This window comes from Gasterosteus aculeatus, chromosome 7, assembly GCF_964276395.1.
Source record: "Gasterosteus aculeatus chromosome 7, fGasAcu3.hap1.1, whole genome shotgun sequence".
NCBI classification, from domain to species: Eukaryota; Metazoa; Chordata; class Actinopteri; order Perciformes; family Gasterosteidae; genus Gasterosteus; species Gasterosteus aculeatus.
Genome location: NC_135694.1, coordinates 5,011,193 through 5,026,816, shown reverse-complemented (window position 1 = coordinate 5,026,816; position 15,624 = coordinate 5,011,193). Strand labels below are relative to the sequence as shown.

General features: G+C 49.3%; 1 protein-coding gene across 1 annotated transcript in view; it reads left to right on the top strand.

Annotated features, from left to right (window-relative positions):
- The window catches only part of LOC120822124 (insulin receptor substrate 1-B), a 31,278-nt gene extending 19,142 nt beyond the window's left edge, over positions 1–12,136 (top strand). The window contains exon 4 of the mRNA XM_040181520.2: positions 9,512–12,136. Within this exon, the coding sequence (XP_040037454.2) occupies positions 9,512–9,519 (8 nt within the window). The 3' untranslated portion in view covers positions 9,520–12,136. The remainder of the gene's footprint in view (positions 1–9,511) is intronic.
- Positions 12,137–15,624: the final 3,488 nt, after the last annotated feature.

Genomic DNA, 15,624 nt, shown 5'->3' with positions numbered 1-15,624 from the left:
TCCTTGAACTGTCGGACTCACGGCTCGATTTTGATCACAAGTCTCTTTAAGAAGCGCCGTCATGCGTTTGTTGCCTTGGCGATAACCGGTGAAGACGTCTCTCGTCCCTTTGTCCCTCTCACCCTGTTATCAGCCGCCCGCTTTTGTTTTCAGCCGCTCGTCTTCCCAAGACCTTGACCAGGCAGCAGTGCTCCTCTCCAACAGGACATTTCTTCTAAAACACACACACACACACACACACACTCCTGGACCTTTCTGTTGTGATCGTTGCAGCACGATGGTGTTGACGGCCGCGTTCACGAGGTCAGTGCGACAGCAGCAGACGTGTGTGGCTTCATTCTTGAGCTCCTCACATGGAGTCTGAAGAGGGACAGATCAACTGATAGGACAAGGTGTGTGTGTGTGTGCGTGTGTGTGTGCGTGCGTGATTCCAGTAATTCAACGCAGCCAATGGGGGTCACATGTCGTTTCCGCTAATGCAGCAGACACACGCTCAACTCCACAGTATCGCCCACACACACACACACACACTGACCGTATCTATCGAAGTTTGATCACCTGCTGTTTTTGAGCTGAAACGTGACACAACAAGGTGAACGCTGAAGACAAGCTGTTCCGGCCGGAACAAGATTTCAGAGGGTTGTGATTAGAATCTAAAGGCTTTCATCAGTTAGTTGGACCGGTCGTCTGGTCTGTGAAGGTGACGTCTTCAGACGTGTTCCTAAAAAAACAGTCTGCAATCTGCAAACACGAGCAAAATGTACACACACAAACACGCATTCTCGATTACGATCACTTGGATTTGATGATTGGCCGAATTTAAATCGACATGTTTAACGGTACATTTGCCTCCAAGGTAAATAAGTACGACGAAGCCTTTATTATTCATTCATAGATTAACTAAATCATTCACTTGACAAACCTGTTAAGGGTTCAAGCGCCTTGCTGAAGAGCTCTTCAACAGGAGCTCAGTCATGGTGGTGAAACGTCATGTTTTGACTGACTAGTAGCTTATTTACATGCATACGTGCACGCACACACACTTTAGTCTGTCCAGCTGCATACTTGCGCTTGACCTCAGAGCGCGTTAGTTGCATTAAAATGTGATTTATGTGCATGAAAGCACACACGCGTACACAACATATGTCTATGTGGGTATATATAGACACACAAAACTGTGCGGCTGAGACGGATCATCCCGGCCAATCACCTTTCAGGAAGCGCGGATCAGCCAAAAGCTCCTCAACGAATGGCCCAAGTTACCTTCCGCGCCCCGGCTCTGGCCTCCCATGACTGCACACACACACACACACACACACACACACACACACACACACACACACACACACACACACACACACCTCCTGTCCCTTTTGCCTATACTGTTTTTGAACAAAGCCCCTCTGCCCCGCTGTCCAAACACTTTTCTTCTCCTCCTCTTTCCGTCTTTTCTCTCTGCAGACATTTTGTTTGCCGTTCACGCCGGACCTTTTTTTCTTTTCCTCTCATAATCCACGTTGCGCAAATTAAGGAGCTTTTCAGGGTTTTCTGCTTGAAGGAATGAATGAATAAAACTCATTACAGAATGACAGTGGACAAAAATTTTTTTTTACATTTTTTTAAGCCTACTCCCTCGCGGCCGAGTGACGGCGCGGCACCTGCTGAAGCCTGAACGCAGCTCTCATTGCTGCATTGTGTCGCTGTGTCCTTATCGCATAACTAATGATTGATGTATCGCCGTGTCACGCTGTCGTCGTGTCGGTGCATTTGTGTCACTTTGAAGTAGCGCTCAGCGGTGATTAGCTTGACTTTTTCTTTTTTTTTCTTTTGTGCAAAAGTTCACCCGTCGAGACCTGAAGCGATTACGAAAAGGTGAATTTCCTGCTGTTCGCTGGGAGGGGAGGGAGAGGGGGAGGGAGAGGGGGGAGGGTACGTGAGCTGGCGCCCAAAGTTGGTGAGGATTCATCCTCCGGTTTCCACGGATACCGCCGCCGAAACTCACGGCAATCCCTCCGGCGGGTTAAGATGCCCCAGCCGGGACCAAAAGGGCCGACGGGTTACACCGACATGAACTCCCCTCACTGTGAGCGCTGCTATCTCCTGTGTGTGTGTGTGTGTGTGTGTGTGTGTGTGTGTGTGTGTGTGTGTGCGCGCGTGTCAGGCAGCGGTCCAGCTCCTTGTACGAGCGCGATCCCGGCGACAGAGCTCCGATTGTGCGTATGGGATGTATGCCGGCCTCTACCCGGGAGAGCTGAGCGGCCATGTTGGGGTTACTGAGGCCACTGAGGAGGAGGAGCAGGAGGAAGGAGTTTTTCACACACACTTATTTGTCTGCTTTCCTTCCTCCTCCTCCTCTTTCCTCACACTCTCTCCCTGGAAAACATTCAAGTTTTTCTTTCTGCTTCATCTGAGGGCTGTTTTTTTTCTTTTCACCCCCTCCTCCTCCTCCTCGTGTCATTCTTCTCGCTCCGTCTTTGTTTCCCGGCCGCTTTTCTTTTCTCCGTCTGTCGCCCCCTACAAATTCAGCCTCACATCCCTCCTCGCCGCACCTCTTTGGCACGTACATCTTTGCGCTGCCTGAGGTCATTCGTCTTGACACTCCCACAGAGTTTCTCGCCGCGTCTCCACCATGATCTGTGTGTGTGTGTGTGTGTGTGTGTGTGTGTGTGTGTTTCATTGGATCCGGGGGGCCGTGGCATCGCTCAGCCGCTACTTCGCTAACCGGGTTTGTCTGTAAAGAGCTTAGCGCCGGTGGGCGCAGGAGAGCGCTAAGCTGATTACCGTCCACTAATGAGCCACTTCTTGCATGGAGGCCGTGTGTGTGTCTGTGTGTGTGTGTGTGTGTGTGTTTCCACTCTTGTTTGTTTCTGTGGGTCGCACACGGTTTCCTGAAGCATCTCTAAGCGTGCGAGCTTGTCTTCAGGTGGGGGGAGGGGGTCGGGGATGACAGGGGGTCAGAATTGAACTCGGGGTCGGCCGAAGTGCTGACGGAGACGACGGGGGCGAGAATACAGTTAGGCCTCCCGCAGAGAGGTCAAGTTATTGTCAGCGGCGCCCGTCACAGCTCCTCTTTTTGCACAAGCGGAGAGAGAGAGAGTGACTGATGCAGCCGGCGGACCGGATCGATTAATTAGCTGTTCATTCATCTTAATGAGCCGCGGGGGGATTCAATTAGCAACACACAGCGACTTAAAACGGAGGCTGAGCAATCGGACCAGATTAGTTATAGGATGATCTCGATTTAAAGTCAGAAAAATCACAGGTTTTTCAGGGGTTTGCGATGGCGATGACTTATTCATGACGTAAAAAAATTCAAACTGAAGATTCTTTTGTGGCTTTTAGCCAACAGGCGGTTATTTCCACAAAAAACGAGGCCCTCTTTCAGCATATGGATTGCTCAACTCCTGACTGAGGAAACTTTAGACTAAACACACACACACACACACATTTGAGTTGAACTCGCATGGCCGCGCTGTCTGCCGGACCAGGAAGCCAATTTTGACAAAGAGTCAAGAATTTCGGCCCAGAAGCCATTTTTCGTGCACACTCGACACCCGTCCCCACCCGAACACCTTCCGCAGCCGGGATTACGGACACGGTGACTACATGGTGACTGAGACAACCGCCCCGCGCCCCCCTTCCGAAACTCGTCGCCGCGGATCGAATGAAGGCGCCGCGGTGTTTGCTCACTGCTGCTCATTATTGGCCCGAGAGCGGTCGTTAACCTTTCAGAGTGCCGCCTCACCCCGACGTCACCCTCCGCCGGGCCTCAGCGCCGCGGCTAACGACTTCCTGTGCTTTTGGGGAGGGGGGGGGGGGGGGCGGGGGGGGACACAGAGTCGGAAATGTTTATCTTGGGAGTCAATGGATTTACAGCTTTCGGAGTGTCCACATTTTATTTGTATTGCAGAACCAGGAGACCACTCGCTCAGTAGTAGCTCGGATTTGCATCGACTAAGTAGTGACCCGCCATTAAGCTTCTTCATATTCTAACCTAGTATAACATATTTTGGTAATAATTGTTTCCTGATGAACACCCGAGCACCGCCGCTGCTGTCAACGGTGTGTTGCGTGTTGCGTTCACGAGCACATGTCGCTTCGTTTCGTGATTGTGTCTTTCTCTTTTTCCTTTTTTGTTTTTTTGTTTTTTTTGTTGTTGACTGTTTTCGTGCCTCGCGGAAACTAGATGTTCTCTCTGAGTTAATGACAGACAGCATCTGTGGAATCTACAATTACGCCCCCCCCCCCCCCCCCCCACCGCGTTAACACAATGTTCTCCTCGTCCGCGCTGCAAGCGTCACGGCGGCGAAACCGGAGCGTTAAAAGCCCCCGAATCGGCGGAAGAGAGGAAATGAGATGCGGGCCGCTCTCACGCCCGCTTATTAATCCTACGCGTTGAAGAACAAACCACGAGGAGAAAACAACACGCGGGGAACGAGGTCCAGCATCTGTTCTACCGTCCGCGTCCCCGCCAAATTTCATCCGCCGCTAATGAAACTGTTTGTATTCATGGCCAGTCGTGATCCAGAGGAGCTGAAAGAAACACGAGTCCTTTTCATATTTAATTTACCAGCACGTGTTCTATGGCGTGTTTCGTACGCGACTGGCTGAGGGTCATCAGGTGTCATCTGCCCCTTTTTTGGCGTATTCCGCTTTAAGCTGGTAGGTTATGATGATGATCGGGGCTTTTTTGGGAGTAAAGTAGGGGGGTGGAGGGGAGGGGGGGGGGGGGGGCGGCACTGTTCCTAAAAGTCCTGTAATAACCGAGGTCCGAGGGCAAACTCAAATGTTTTTTTTTCCACCCGTGGAGACGAGGTGAGAGCGTGAAGCGTCACTCGCGGTGCCCCCAGAAGGTCCGTAGATAAATATTTGCGGTGCTTGTTGGCCCGGTTTGGCTGTCACACTGACTGCGCACAGACACACACACACACACACACACACACCCCGAATCCACGCCGACACTCAGTCGATGCTGCATAGGTGCAGCGTTCTCAGCGCGCTCAGTCGTTTAACACGGATACACGCGAATCGGGGAGCTTCTGTGTGCGATTCAGAGGTGTCTATTAATAATTACACAATCCATCATCAGACTGGAGCAGAGGCCAGAAGCTGGCATGGAGACCGACACACACACACACACACACACACAGTGTGTTGTGAAACACAGACTGGCATCAGTTTGGAACCACGGGGGGAAAAGATTTCCACATGCGAACTGGATCCCCCCCAGCTCCACCCCCAGCGGTCATTTGGGGACGTTTGAATCAGTAATGACCCTTAAACGACAGCGGCACCGTAAGGAAGGCAATATTCACCATGATGTGGTTTAGCCAAAACGGAAGAGTACCGTAAAAACACCTGCTCGGGCCTTTTCTCCCCGAGGAGGCGAAGAGATATCGGTGGTCTGACTCGGCACAAAATGAAAGAGTGCGTATTGAATGAAATATCAATCCACTTGAAAAAAAAGCTAAACTAGTCCTGTTGGCTTTAGCTCTGTGTGTCCTGTCCAGGGACAGGACGTCCCATGTCAAATGTCAGTACAGTAGCCAGTTTCTGTTGCACAAGGTCGGCCCACATTTGCGACGCTATATTTACCACCACTAAAGGAGGTCTGTTCTCAAACCATTGACCATCTCGCTCGTGTGTGTGTGTGTGTATTTAATTCATAATGATATAAACCTGAATATTTGTTTTATTCGACGTCAGCCATTGAATCCCTTATCACAACAGTTGGCAACTCATTTTCTTACCATTGGCAGAGCGGCGCGTTGAATTTAGCTCAGACTCTGTCGAACACCCACGACACGAATGCCAACGTTTTCCAAAGCTTCCAGGTGCAGACACACAAACATGCGCGCGCACACACACACACACACAGATGAATTAAAATTCAGTTTTTCTGTTAGTCGAAGTCTTCACCGGGGTCACGAATGTAAACTGCGTGTTCACCCTCTCCGTCCGCGTGGTTGATCTAAAAATACTGGGACGTGAGGCTGCACGTGGGCAGCGAGCGCGTTTCTCCCACATATTTCCCCCCCCCCCCCCCCCCACACACACACACACACACACTGAGCATTGCTGCTCTGTCTGTCTCTTCCTGTCCCCACACATTCCAGCTCCTCTGTGTTGCACATCACACCCACTCAGTCCCTCCCGCTGTGCCGCTGCATAATGCAACCAGCCCCGCAGGCCCTTTTCTTCCTATCACGTGTAATAATGCTGTAATCGCTAAATGTTTTAATGTTAAATATTGCTTTTGTCCGCCTCTCTTATGTCACAGCCGCCGCACACGTGTGCGCCCACGATAACAGGTGGATACACCCACACCTGGATAACAGGTTGTTGTGTGGCAGTTTTAGCAGCAGCGAGTTTGATTGACAGCAGGAGCGTTTAGGGCGGGACTGATTGACAGATACATGTACACTTTATTAATCTGCAGTAGCAAAGTCTGTAATTAAAAATGCACAATATATACACAATACAATAAAAGAGAAGGGCTAGGAAATATTTAATTAAATTAGAGAATTAAGTTAAAAAAAAAAAAGTGCACAATAAAAGTTTGTACAAGACTAACTGTGTGTGTGTTTGTGCGCTCGTCTTTCAACTGCCGCGGTCCCTCCTCTCGCGCACACAGTGCGATGTATGGAGCGCCTGAGCATAAAGGGGGGAAATGCGCTGCGTTCGCTCATTTCGAGACAATGAAAAGCTTCCCGTCGCCATCGGCGGCATTAAGGACTCGTCGCCGTGTTGTTTTTTCATTCCACGCTGTCCATCAACTTGGACTTGGTGTTCGAGCGACAATGATGTGACAGTGGAGCCCGAGATCCCAGCTGGTTAGTTTAGCTTCCACCTCTGCTCCCTCTCGACTCGGCTTTCAGTGGCCCTCAGTTATTATCTAACCCCCCCCGCCCCTGAATTAATCCATGCCGTAAGTGCTCCGGTAATAAGGCTGAAAGAACAACATGTTTAAAGCAAAAAAAACACACGTTGAACATGAATGGTAGCAAGTGAATGCCTCCGCCGTTGCCATGGAAATGTCCTCACACTTCCCAGAAATCACCGGTGGGCTGTGCTGCGAAGCCCCCTCCTCCGATTTACTGTGAATGCGTCCAGCTGACAATCGATGCTCATTCACCGACCGGAAGGACGCGTCCGGGCAGTGGGGGGGTCGAGGGGCCCCCCGGATGTGGGGAATGTTTTTTTAGCCACTGGGTTTTTATACTATAAAAAAGATGGGATGTCTCCCGATCTGTCCGAGCATCAGCGGAGATCCATCAAAATAGGTGAACCTGTTCTTTCTCAATCAACGTTCTTGACAGCGAAAAGAAGTAAATGTGAAAGCTCGCGCCTCCTCCACCCCCGCCTCCTCCGCCCCGCCCCGCGAAGTCTGTCATCTGAGGAGCAAACATTCCCTGGAGACTCTGAAGACGTTGCGGCTTCCTGTTTTTCATGGTCGGGGCTGCGGATCCGTGCACAATTTCCAACTTTTAAGTCTACGAAACCATGAAACTGATTTGTACTGTAATCCGTGCGGATATGACACCATTCGTCCTTATAGGTCAGGGGTCAGGGATGGCCTCCGCAGGCTCGCATGGAGCGATCGCTCAAACCACAGTGTTGTGTGTGTGTGTGTGTGTGTGTGTGTGTGTGCATGAATGCAAAGTGCAGGTTGCTGCATCTGAGGAGTAGCAAAAACTAAATATAACGGCACCCTTTTACTTTTACTCTTCCTGCAGCCTGAGCACTGCTGTTTGAGGTGTAGCAAAGCGCGCATAGGTCTCTCCTTTTGAAATGAAATGTGATCCACCTCATCGTGGTGGCGTGACCCGTGGACCCGGTGACTCGCATCGCGTTGCCAGGACCGGCTGTGGGCGCCGGGGTGGCGTGGAAATGACAGGCCGACGCTCGATTTACGGGGCCGAGAGCAGGGTGGCTTTCAATCTGAGACTGCCCTCGATTGAGACATCGCACAGACCCAGACACACACAAACACACACACACACACAGACACACTCAGGGGGGCGGCTTGACAGCAGTTACTGGCGAGACACAGACTGCGGAGGCCGATCGCCTCGTCTAACCTCTGCAGTCTGGCAGAGGAAAGGGGAAAGATGAGCACACGTACGCCCAGAAGTCCCCCCCCAGCGCTCATCGCTGCATCGACCGGAGAAACGACGGGCGAGGAAATGAAGGCGATCGGGTCCGACTCATGGAAAGAGGGGGTTGGGGGGGGGGCGGGACACGTGAGGAGGCGATATTTGATTAGAGCGGAAACATTTGCAGTAAACAGGGCGCGTGCACGTGCGCTGGGCGTGCGGCATCAGGAGAAGTTCTCCCGCCCGCCCCGTATAATTTGCCATGTCTGCGTTTGCCGAAAGGTCGTCATTAAGCGAATGTCATCCGCATAATTATAGTGTCTTGCCGTGTGTCCTCGTGTGTGTGCGTCCATGGCGGTGCATCGGTGCGTGTGCAGGCTGTCTCCTCCGTTTGTTTTTTTTTGTCATTATTTTTTTTTTTTATGTTTAGTTTTTTTCGAGGCCCGCACTGGTTTTGGGCCGTCACGGCGTGGCCGGCTGGCGGGCGTCTGTGGGGCTAAATATAGCTCACTGCAGAGGGAGGGAGGGGTGAGTCATCCTCGCACCTGACGCAGGGTGACCCGGTTTAAAGGGCATTGACTAATCTTTACAGCCGCGGCCCCGATCCCTCGAACTCCAGGTGAACTCCAGCTGCTCTTTTGTCGAAACATCACGATGTGACAGGCCGTCTGGCGGGTCGAGCAGGCCCGGAGATGTCTGCAGATGTTGTGTAGTTTGAACCGAGGGACCTTAATGATTTAAATGAAGAGAGCAAAGATTTGAGCTTTTTGTGTTTTTCTCTAAATGAAACGGCGGCTGCTTGGAGGGCTGCGTGAAATCGCTAACGCATTTACAGGTTGTCGACCCCTTGAATGGGAATGTTGAGTCCCAGCAGCGCCGGCGTTACATTTAAACCAGGTTTCCTCTCACAATTTGTTAACTTTTTGCTGGGACTTAACCCAAAAACCTTCGACCGCGCATAAGGTCAGTGTAAAAATTCAAATCAAATCAAAAAACGAGCAGATGGCTGCCTTGTGATTCGTCCGCTCTCTACTTTGGAGCAGAATTATCATTAAATCTGCATTCCCCTTAATCCCATTAACTGTGCAGGCAAGAGCGGCTCCACGCAGGGCCGCTGCGCACGGCACACCTGCGTGCTCACGTGTCCGGTGTGATGCGCCCGCAGAGATCGGTGTTCTCACATCCCCGCTGTTCCTTTTTATTGCTTTCTTCCTTTCTTTCCTTTCTCGGCTTGTTTGGTTCTACCGTTTATTCCTGTTGTTGTTTTTGAAGTCACCGTGTTCCCAAGGTGATGAGCAGATACTTCCATAAGAGATTATAATTACCTTGATATATATCATCTTTATTTCTTCTTCATATCTGAGTTGTTGTTCATTCTGCGTCTAACTTCTTTGTGTCGCCTTTTTTTCCCTCAGAGTGCTGATGTCGGTGCGTCGGGAACCAATCTGGTGCCAAGCTCCGCCTCTTCCGCGACGACCAATCGCGTCGAGGGAACGGCCGGCGTGGACACGCCTCCCCCCGGCGCATTTCGACAGAATGGAAAACTGTTTCCGGTTGCTTTCGTCGTGTTGGTTGGGGGAAACCAACAGGGACGTGTGCCAAATGACATTCTTAAACATCAATTTGCTGCTCTCATTCCTTGAGTGAAAGCCAATCAGAGAAGGGTACAAACGGATGGAGATTTGTGTTTTTATTTTATTTTTTCAAGAGTACATTTCTAATGATTAAGGTGGATATTTAGTTTATGGATGAAAAAAATGAATATAATATTGTATCTGCTCAAAAAGTGCCTCATTTTCAGATTGTAGCCATTTTACAAAGAACTTCAAAACGGAAGTTTTTATGTTTTTTTCGTGCTTGATTTAATGTAAAAAAATGCAGCAGTAGATAAAGATAAAAGGGTGTGAGCTTCTGCTGCGTGCGTCGTCACAACGGATGATTCTGATACCTGCAACCCGCGGGGATCAGTTGAAAATGACTGCATGTTGAATATAACGCAACATCCGTCAAATGTACTTGTGCGTTGTCGCGTCTAACTTTCAGAAGTTGGAAACTGGAAAACACAATAAATCCGATGCGACGTGAATGGGGCATTTTGCTAACGTTAACAATGATAATGGTACTAGCCGATCTGCTGGCCTTCCTGCCTACTGTGAGAAACGTTAGCATAGCCTGTGTTAACATTCGGCTCCCATTCGGTCGTTTTATCTTCCCGTTGACTTTTTTTTAACAAAGCCATACACCTAGAATATTAAACACAGGCGTGAAGCGAAGGGGAATACGGTAGCTCGCCAGTTAGCTTAAGCCACCCAGGTCAGATTAGCCTATTAGCAGGTTGCCAGGACATAAATTCGGCATCCTGCTGAGTCACAGCTCGGGTTGAGACCCCTGACACGGAGCCACGGTATCCCATTAGCGCTATTAGCTCCAGACACTTGTGTACGACTTAGTCCACTTTGTCTCAGGAGGGTAAATGACCTTAGGTACTTACAGCGGAGGATAGGGACCCTATCAATAGCCATGCTGATGCTACCCTCTTAGCACGGGGGAAAAGGAGGTCGCCTTATATCTCAATTCAATGCTACGTAATGACAAAATGGATCCGCTAAGTTGTTCTCAGTTATTTTGTACATTAAGGTACTAAAGTTGAAGATTATACACTTTTTATAAGTTATAATTTTGAAACGGGTTGGACTCAAGGTGCTTTGACCGTAAATCCGTCTTAAAAGGCTCCGTTTCCATCTTCGTCCCTCCATTCAGTTCTTTTGCTCAGCTCTCACTTCAATCTCCGCTATGCATCAGCACTAAAGTGCCTGTCTCTCCCTTCCCCGGCTTAGCAGCTAGTACCAATAGCGCTGTCCTAGCACAATATATGATCAAGTCTATTTTCGTGTCTCTTTTTGTCTCTTTCGGCTGCGCAGTTGTCAAGAAATATCGTGTTCACGTGACAGTGATCCCTCAGGCGGCTTGACCGAAAGCCACGGTCCTAATCGGGGGAGATTTGGACCGTTTCGCTCTGCCGCTAAAGGAGGACTTAATTGTCGCAGGGCCGTCGGTGCCAAAACCCAACAACAACAACAGGCTCCGACAGCACCTCAAGAAGCCACCTTCAGCTCGCAGAACTGGACGTATTGCTTTGTTTTGTTTTTAAAAGTGTAACTTTTTGTGACGTATCTGCCCTCCCAGTGTGCTCTTGCGAGGCTCGGGGATAACGTTCATCGCGAGGCCTCGCGCACGCGCTCTGGCCTTGACTTTCCCAACCGGAGGAAGAAAAATGTAAATAAAAAAATAATAATAATCCATGTGCATCAGTGTAGCTCCACGTTTCACTCGTGTGTTTGTCTGCGCCTCTCGGGAAGTTCATGAACTCGCTCACTCTGGTCACGTGACTGGGGAGAACACAACAATGCAGCTTTATCATGAGCAGATTGGGATCCGTGGTTGGATTTGGCCCTAATAGCGGTTACTAATGCAGAAGTGGGGGCGCCGGGGGGAGCAATTGGACTTCAAATCAGATTCAGCATATAAATCACAGACTTTCATGGGGACTCGCAGGCAAACACATGATACTTGATTTATTTATAATGTCTTCTGGAGATGTTCTCGTGCTGAAACTCAGCAGTGTTTACGGCCAAGTGCTCGAGGGTTCTTTGTGTTAAAAAAAAGAAAGAAAAGTGTAAAATCAGGCTTTCGGTCCTGCAAAGTGGACGTCATCATCCTGCCATTTAGAGCCCACATTGAGTTCTGAGCAACATTTGAATGAAGTTTTTATTTTTTTTCCCACATATCACAGACTAAGAGCTCAGACACACGCGGTGTAATAGTTTTGGAGGCTGCATGATTTTATTCCGAGCATCGGTTTGCGAGATGTTCACAAAACGTGCAGGAAAGCGCTGCTGTTGCTCTACATTGTTTTTTTCTCTTCCTCCTGTTCCCCGCAGGGATGGTATTTAATGGGAATGTTGTGAGATTTGCCGATGATGTAGAGAGTTTTACTTCTGTTGCTTTAGGAGAAAAAAAGTAAAAGGACTTGTGGTTTCTTTGGTGTCTGCCTTGCGTTTATAGCAGGTTGATGGTTTAAGACATAAAATTCATCAGTTCTACAGATACAAGCATGGGGGGGGGTCATATTTACCTGCTGAGGCAAGTGTTAACATTGCATTAAATGCCACAGACGCGGGTGGGCTCACACACACACACACACACACACCGGCAGATGTCACCCTGTAATGTGGAAAAAGAAAACAGCCTGATTGTTATCCACGCAGTCACATTCACCACTCCCATTGATAAGATCTCTTGCTCTCCAAGTTAGCGGGTAGCCGGCGGCGGCGGGGGGGTAATAACTTGTCTTACTGGTCATTTGACCAATGTGGTGTTTGCTCTTTCGCTCTTATCTCATTTGACATCTCTCGCTCCGCGCCCGGCTTAAGTGCATATGCTTTTTTCATTTTTTTCAAATTAAATTTTCAGGCAGGTAGATCTGCGCTGTCTTTCTCTTCTTGCTAACGCACATGAGGCCCTGCATCCTCCTCGTCCACAGATGGCCAAGTAACTCGACCCAGACAGAGGCACTGTGGGAATTAAAAGAAATGAGAACACAAACACGCATGCACCCGCCAACAGAGATCAGGCCTGCACCTGCAGAGCCTCTCCCTTCAACCATCGAGAGAAAATAAGCTTAGTGTGTATGAGAAAGAAAGTGTTACTGCAAGCTGCACACTCTTTATTCTCACACCCTAAACACGGGGGGGCTGGATGGAGGCCAACAGGTGGACCTGTTGTGTCTGGGCGGGGCGGCGTTGCATGTCCTCCTTGCGGGTGTGTGATACTGTGTATTAATGTGTGCGCTGTGCATGCGTGCCGAGGTGGACTCAATGACCTCATCAGTTTCCTCACTGAAATAAACGAAAGAGTCCCATGTTGACCCGCTCAAAACTCAAGGTCATAGAGGTTTCTCCGCCGAGGCGCCGGGCCACCCAGACCCGCGTGTATAATGATGGATTCAGATGACAACCTGAGCGATGTCGCACATCAATGTTAACTTCTAGTGTGAGTGAAGGCTTTTTACCTCATTTATTTTATCAGTGATTTAAAAAAACCTAAAACTGGGTGCCCGGGATTTATATAATTATATATTTTAACCGCTCTCTGAGTTATTGTTTTCCTTAAAGTGAGTCATTACAGCCAAAAGTTAAATTGGGTAAAATTTGGTTGATTGTCTCCAACACAAGAAGACCCGGTGAATGGAAGCACAAAGCACTGCCTGCTTATCTCAGATCTGTTTGTCATTCTTTTATTTTTTTAAATTTTATTTTAAAGAGGGATCTTTTACACGTCCGCTAAGCCAGTGAAAATATAAACCAACTGGTGGGCCAGATGCATTTCTTGGCCTCATCGCTGGAGCCGAGAAGGCTTCTTTTAAACTGTTTACGTCTTTGCTCCCCGCGGCCTTCGCAGAGCATGAACGGTCCGTGCTGCTACACACTGGCAACAATACAGGAAGTCTTCCTGCCTTTATGACTTCCTCCACGGACCACGGGAAACTCGCTGCATGTGAGACACGGAAATAACTTTCGCTCCCATAGCAGATGTGGGAATGTCAGTGCGATTCCGTGCTCCTCAATTGCTTCCTTCCCATCATTCAAACGGTTTAAATTGGACGCGAGTGAATTTTAGACGTGTGAAGGCCCAGTTGCCATAATTAAAGGACATAAGTAGTAGTAGTTTCAGCTCAGGTAAACCTACTGAGCCAAAAGAAGCCCTGGATTACAGTCAGCAGGCTGCTAACGGCCTCTGCTAATCCTCAAAAAACCTTTCTCGCTTCTTTCCCCTTCTGCGGCGCGTTCGTACCGGGGGGGGGGGGGGGGGGGCTTTAGGGCAAAGTGAATCACCGCAGGCTGAATAAAGTTGAGTCCACGGGTGGATCCGACAGTCGGGCCGGTCCGCCGCACGCCATCTGAGGTCATTTGAGCCCCAAATACCAAAGCCCATGCAACGCTTTTTCTAATGTATTTCCAGCTCTCTTTCCTCACCGCCCACTCTTTCACATAGTGTACTTAGCCAGACAAAAAGCCTTTCTCTGCGCCTCCTCCCCCCCCAACAGACTCTCTCTCTCTCTCTCTCCTCACGAGAGAATGTTTGCCATGATTATGGATTTGTCTCTATTACAGGCTGCACGCAAAATTAGCCCCGCCGCTCCGTATAGCTGCCGGCCTGTCTGAGGAGAAAGGGAGGTCTGAACCGTAAGAAGTGCCACATGGAGTGAGGGAAGGGGAGAAGGGGGAGGAGGGGGCGAGGAGGGTTGTCTTGGGGGAGTGGGGTTGCGGGGGGACTGTGAGGCCTCTGTGCTTTTCCTTTTTTTCTTTTTTTTTTTTTCTTGAAAGCTCCCTGAAAACCGCAGACACATGGTACAGAATTCCCCTCACAGTAGGAGAGGAGGAGGAGGAGGAGGAGGAGACACACACACTATGATAGACACACATACACTGGGAATATCATAGGCGAGCACACACACACATTCTGAAAGAACACACTCAGCTACACAAAAGGCAGCACTAGCAGGAGGGGAACTTTGAAGGAGCCGACAGGCCAACGCCTTGACAACATATCGTGGCACCTTAATACCTCCCAACCCTATGGGAAAGTGGATGGTTCCACTTTCCACGGGTATTTGTGTGGCGGCGGTAAGGAGGGGGGAGGGCCGGGGGGGTTAATCCAATGTACAATGTGTTTAACTTTGACCGACGGAGCCCTCAAACCCTCCCACTCTCTCTCCGGGGGCCCCTTTGAGCTCGTGGATCGAGGACAAGCGTAGGACTGGTATTCAGGAGGTGCTGGCCGGCTGGGGAAAAGGTGAAGGGTCAGGTGTTGTGTGAATGGACTCGTCGGGATCCGTGACGTGAGCTTAGCGTGGACTCGATGCCCTCAAGACCGAATGCTTGATGAGGGTGGAAGCAAAAACCTCAATTTTGATCTTAATTGTGAGCTTTTGCTTCTTTTTTTTAAAGCTCAAATAGACCTAAATCCATAACAGTAATTCTGCAATGTATCTAATCCTCTTTTGAGTCCCTTTGCTTCAAAGTACGGTCCCAAAACACACGAGAACATGCAGTACTTGATGTCACATGTGTGGTTAACAGAAATGGATGAGTAACGCCATCTAGCGGGATATCCAACATCTGCTCTTGGCACACATGCAGATGAACTCATTACAAGTATAAGGTGTAGCCAGTTTGGTTTCCACTAACATAAATAAGATATAAACGTAATGAGTAGCACGTTTTTGGGGTTGAACAAACATTCTATTACGGCCCATGTTCCCTTTACGGATGAAATCGTCAGGAAAAAACAACTCAATTACTAGTTTCTTTCTAAACAACTTTTTATTAATGGCTTTGGCAAAGTCACTGAAAGACCTTCAAACAGGGGGAGGAACAGGTTTTTTTTCCATCTCATAGCGTGTTAACCTAGAGACCAGCATGCTGAAACCCTCCTTGTAGGCTAGAAAGAGGTGGTGGAAAATCTG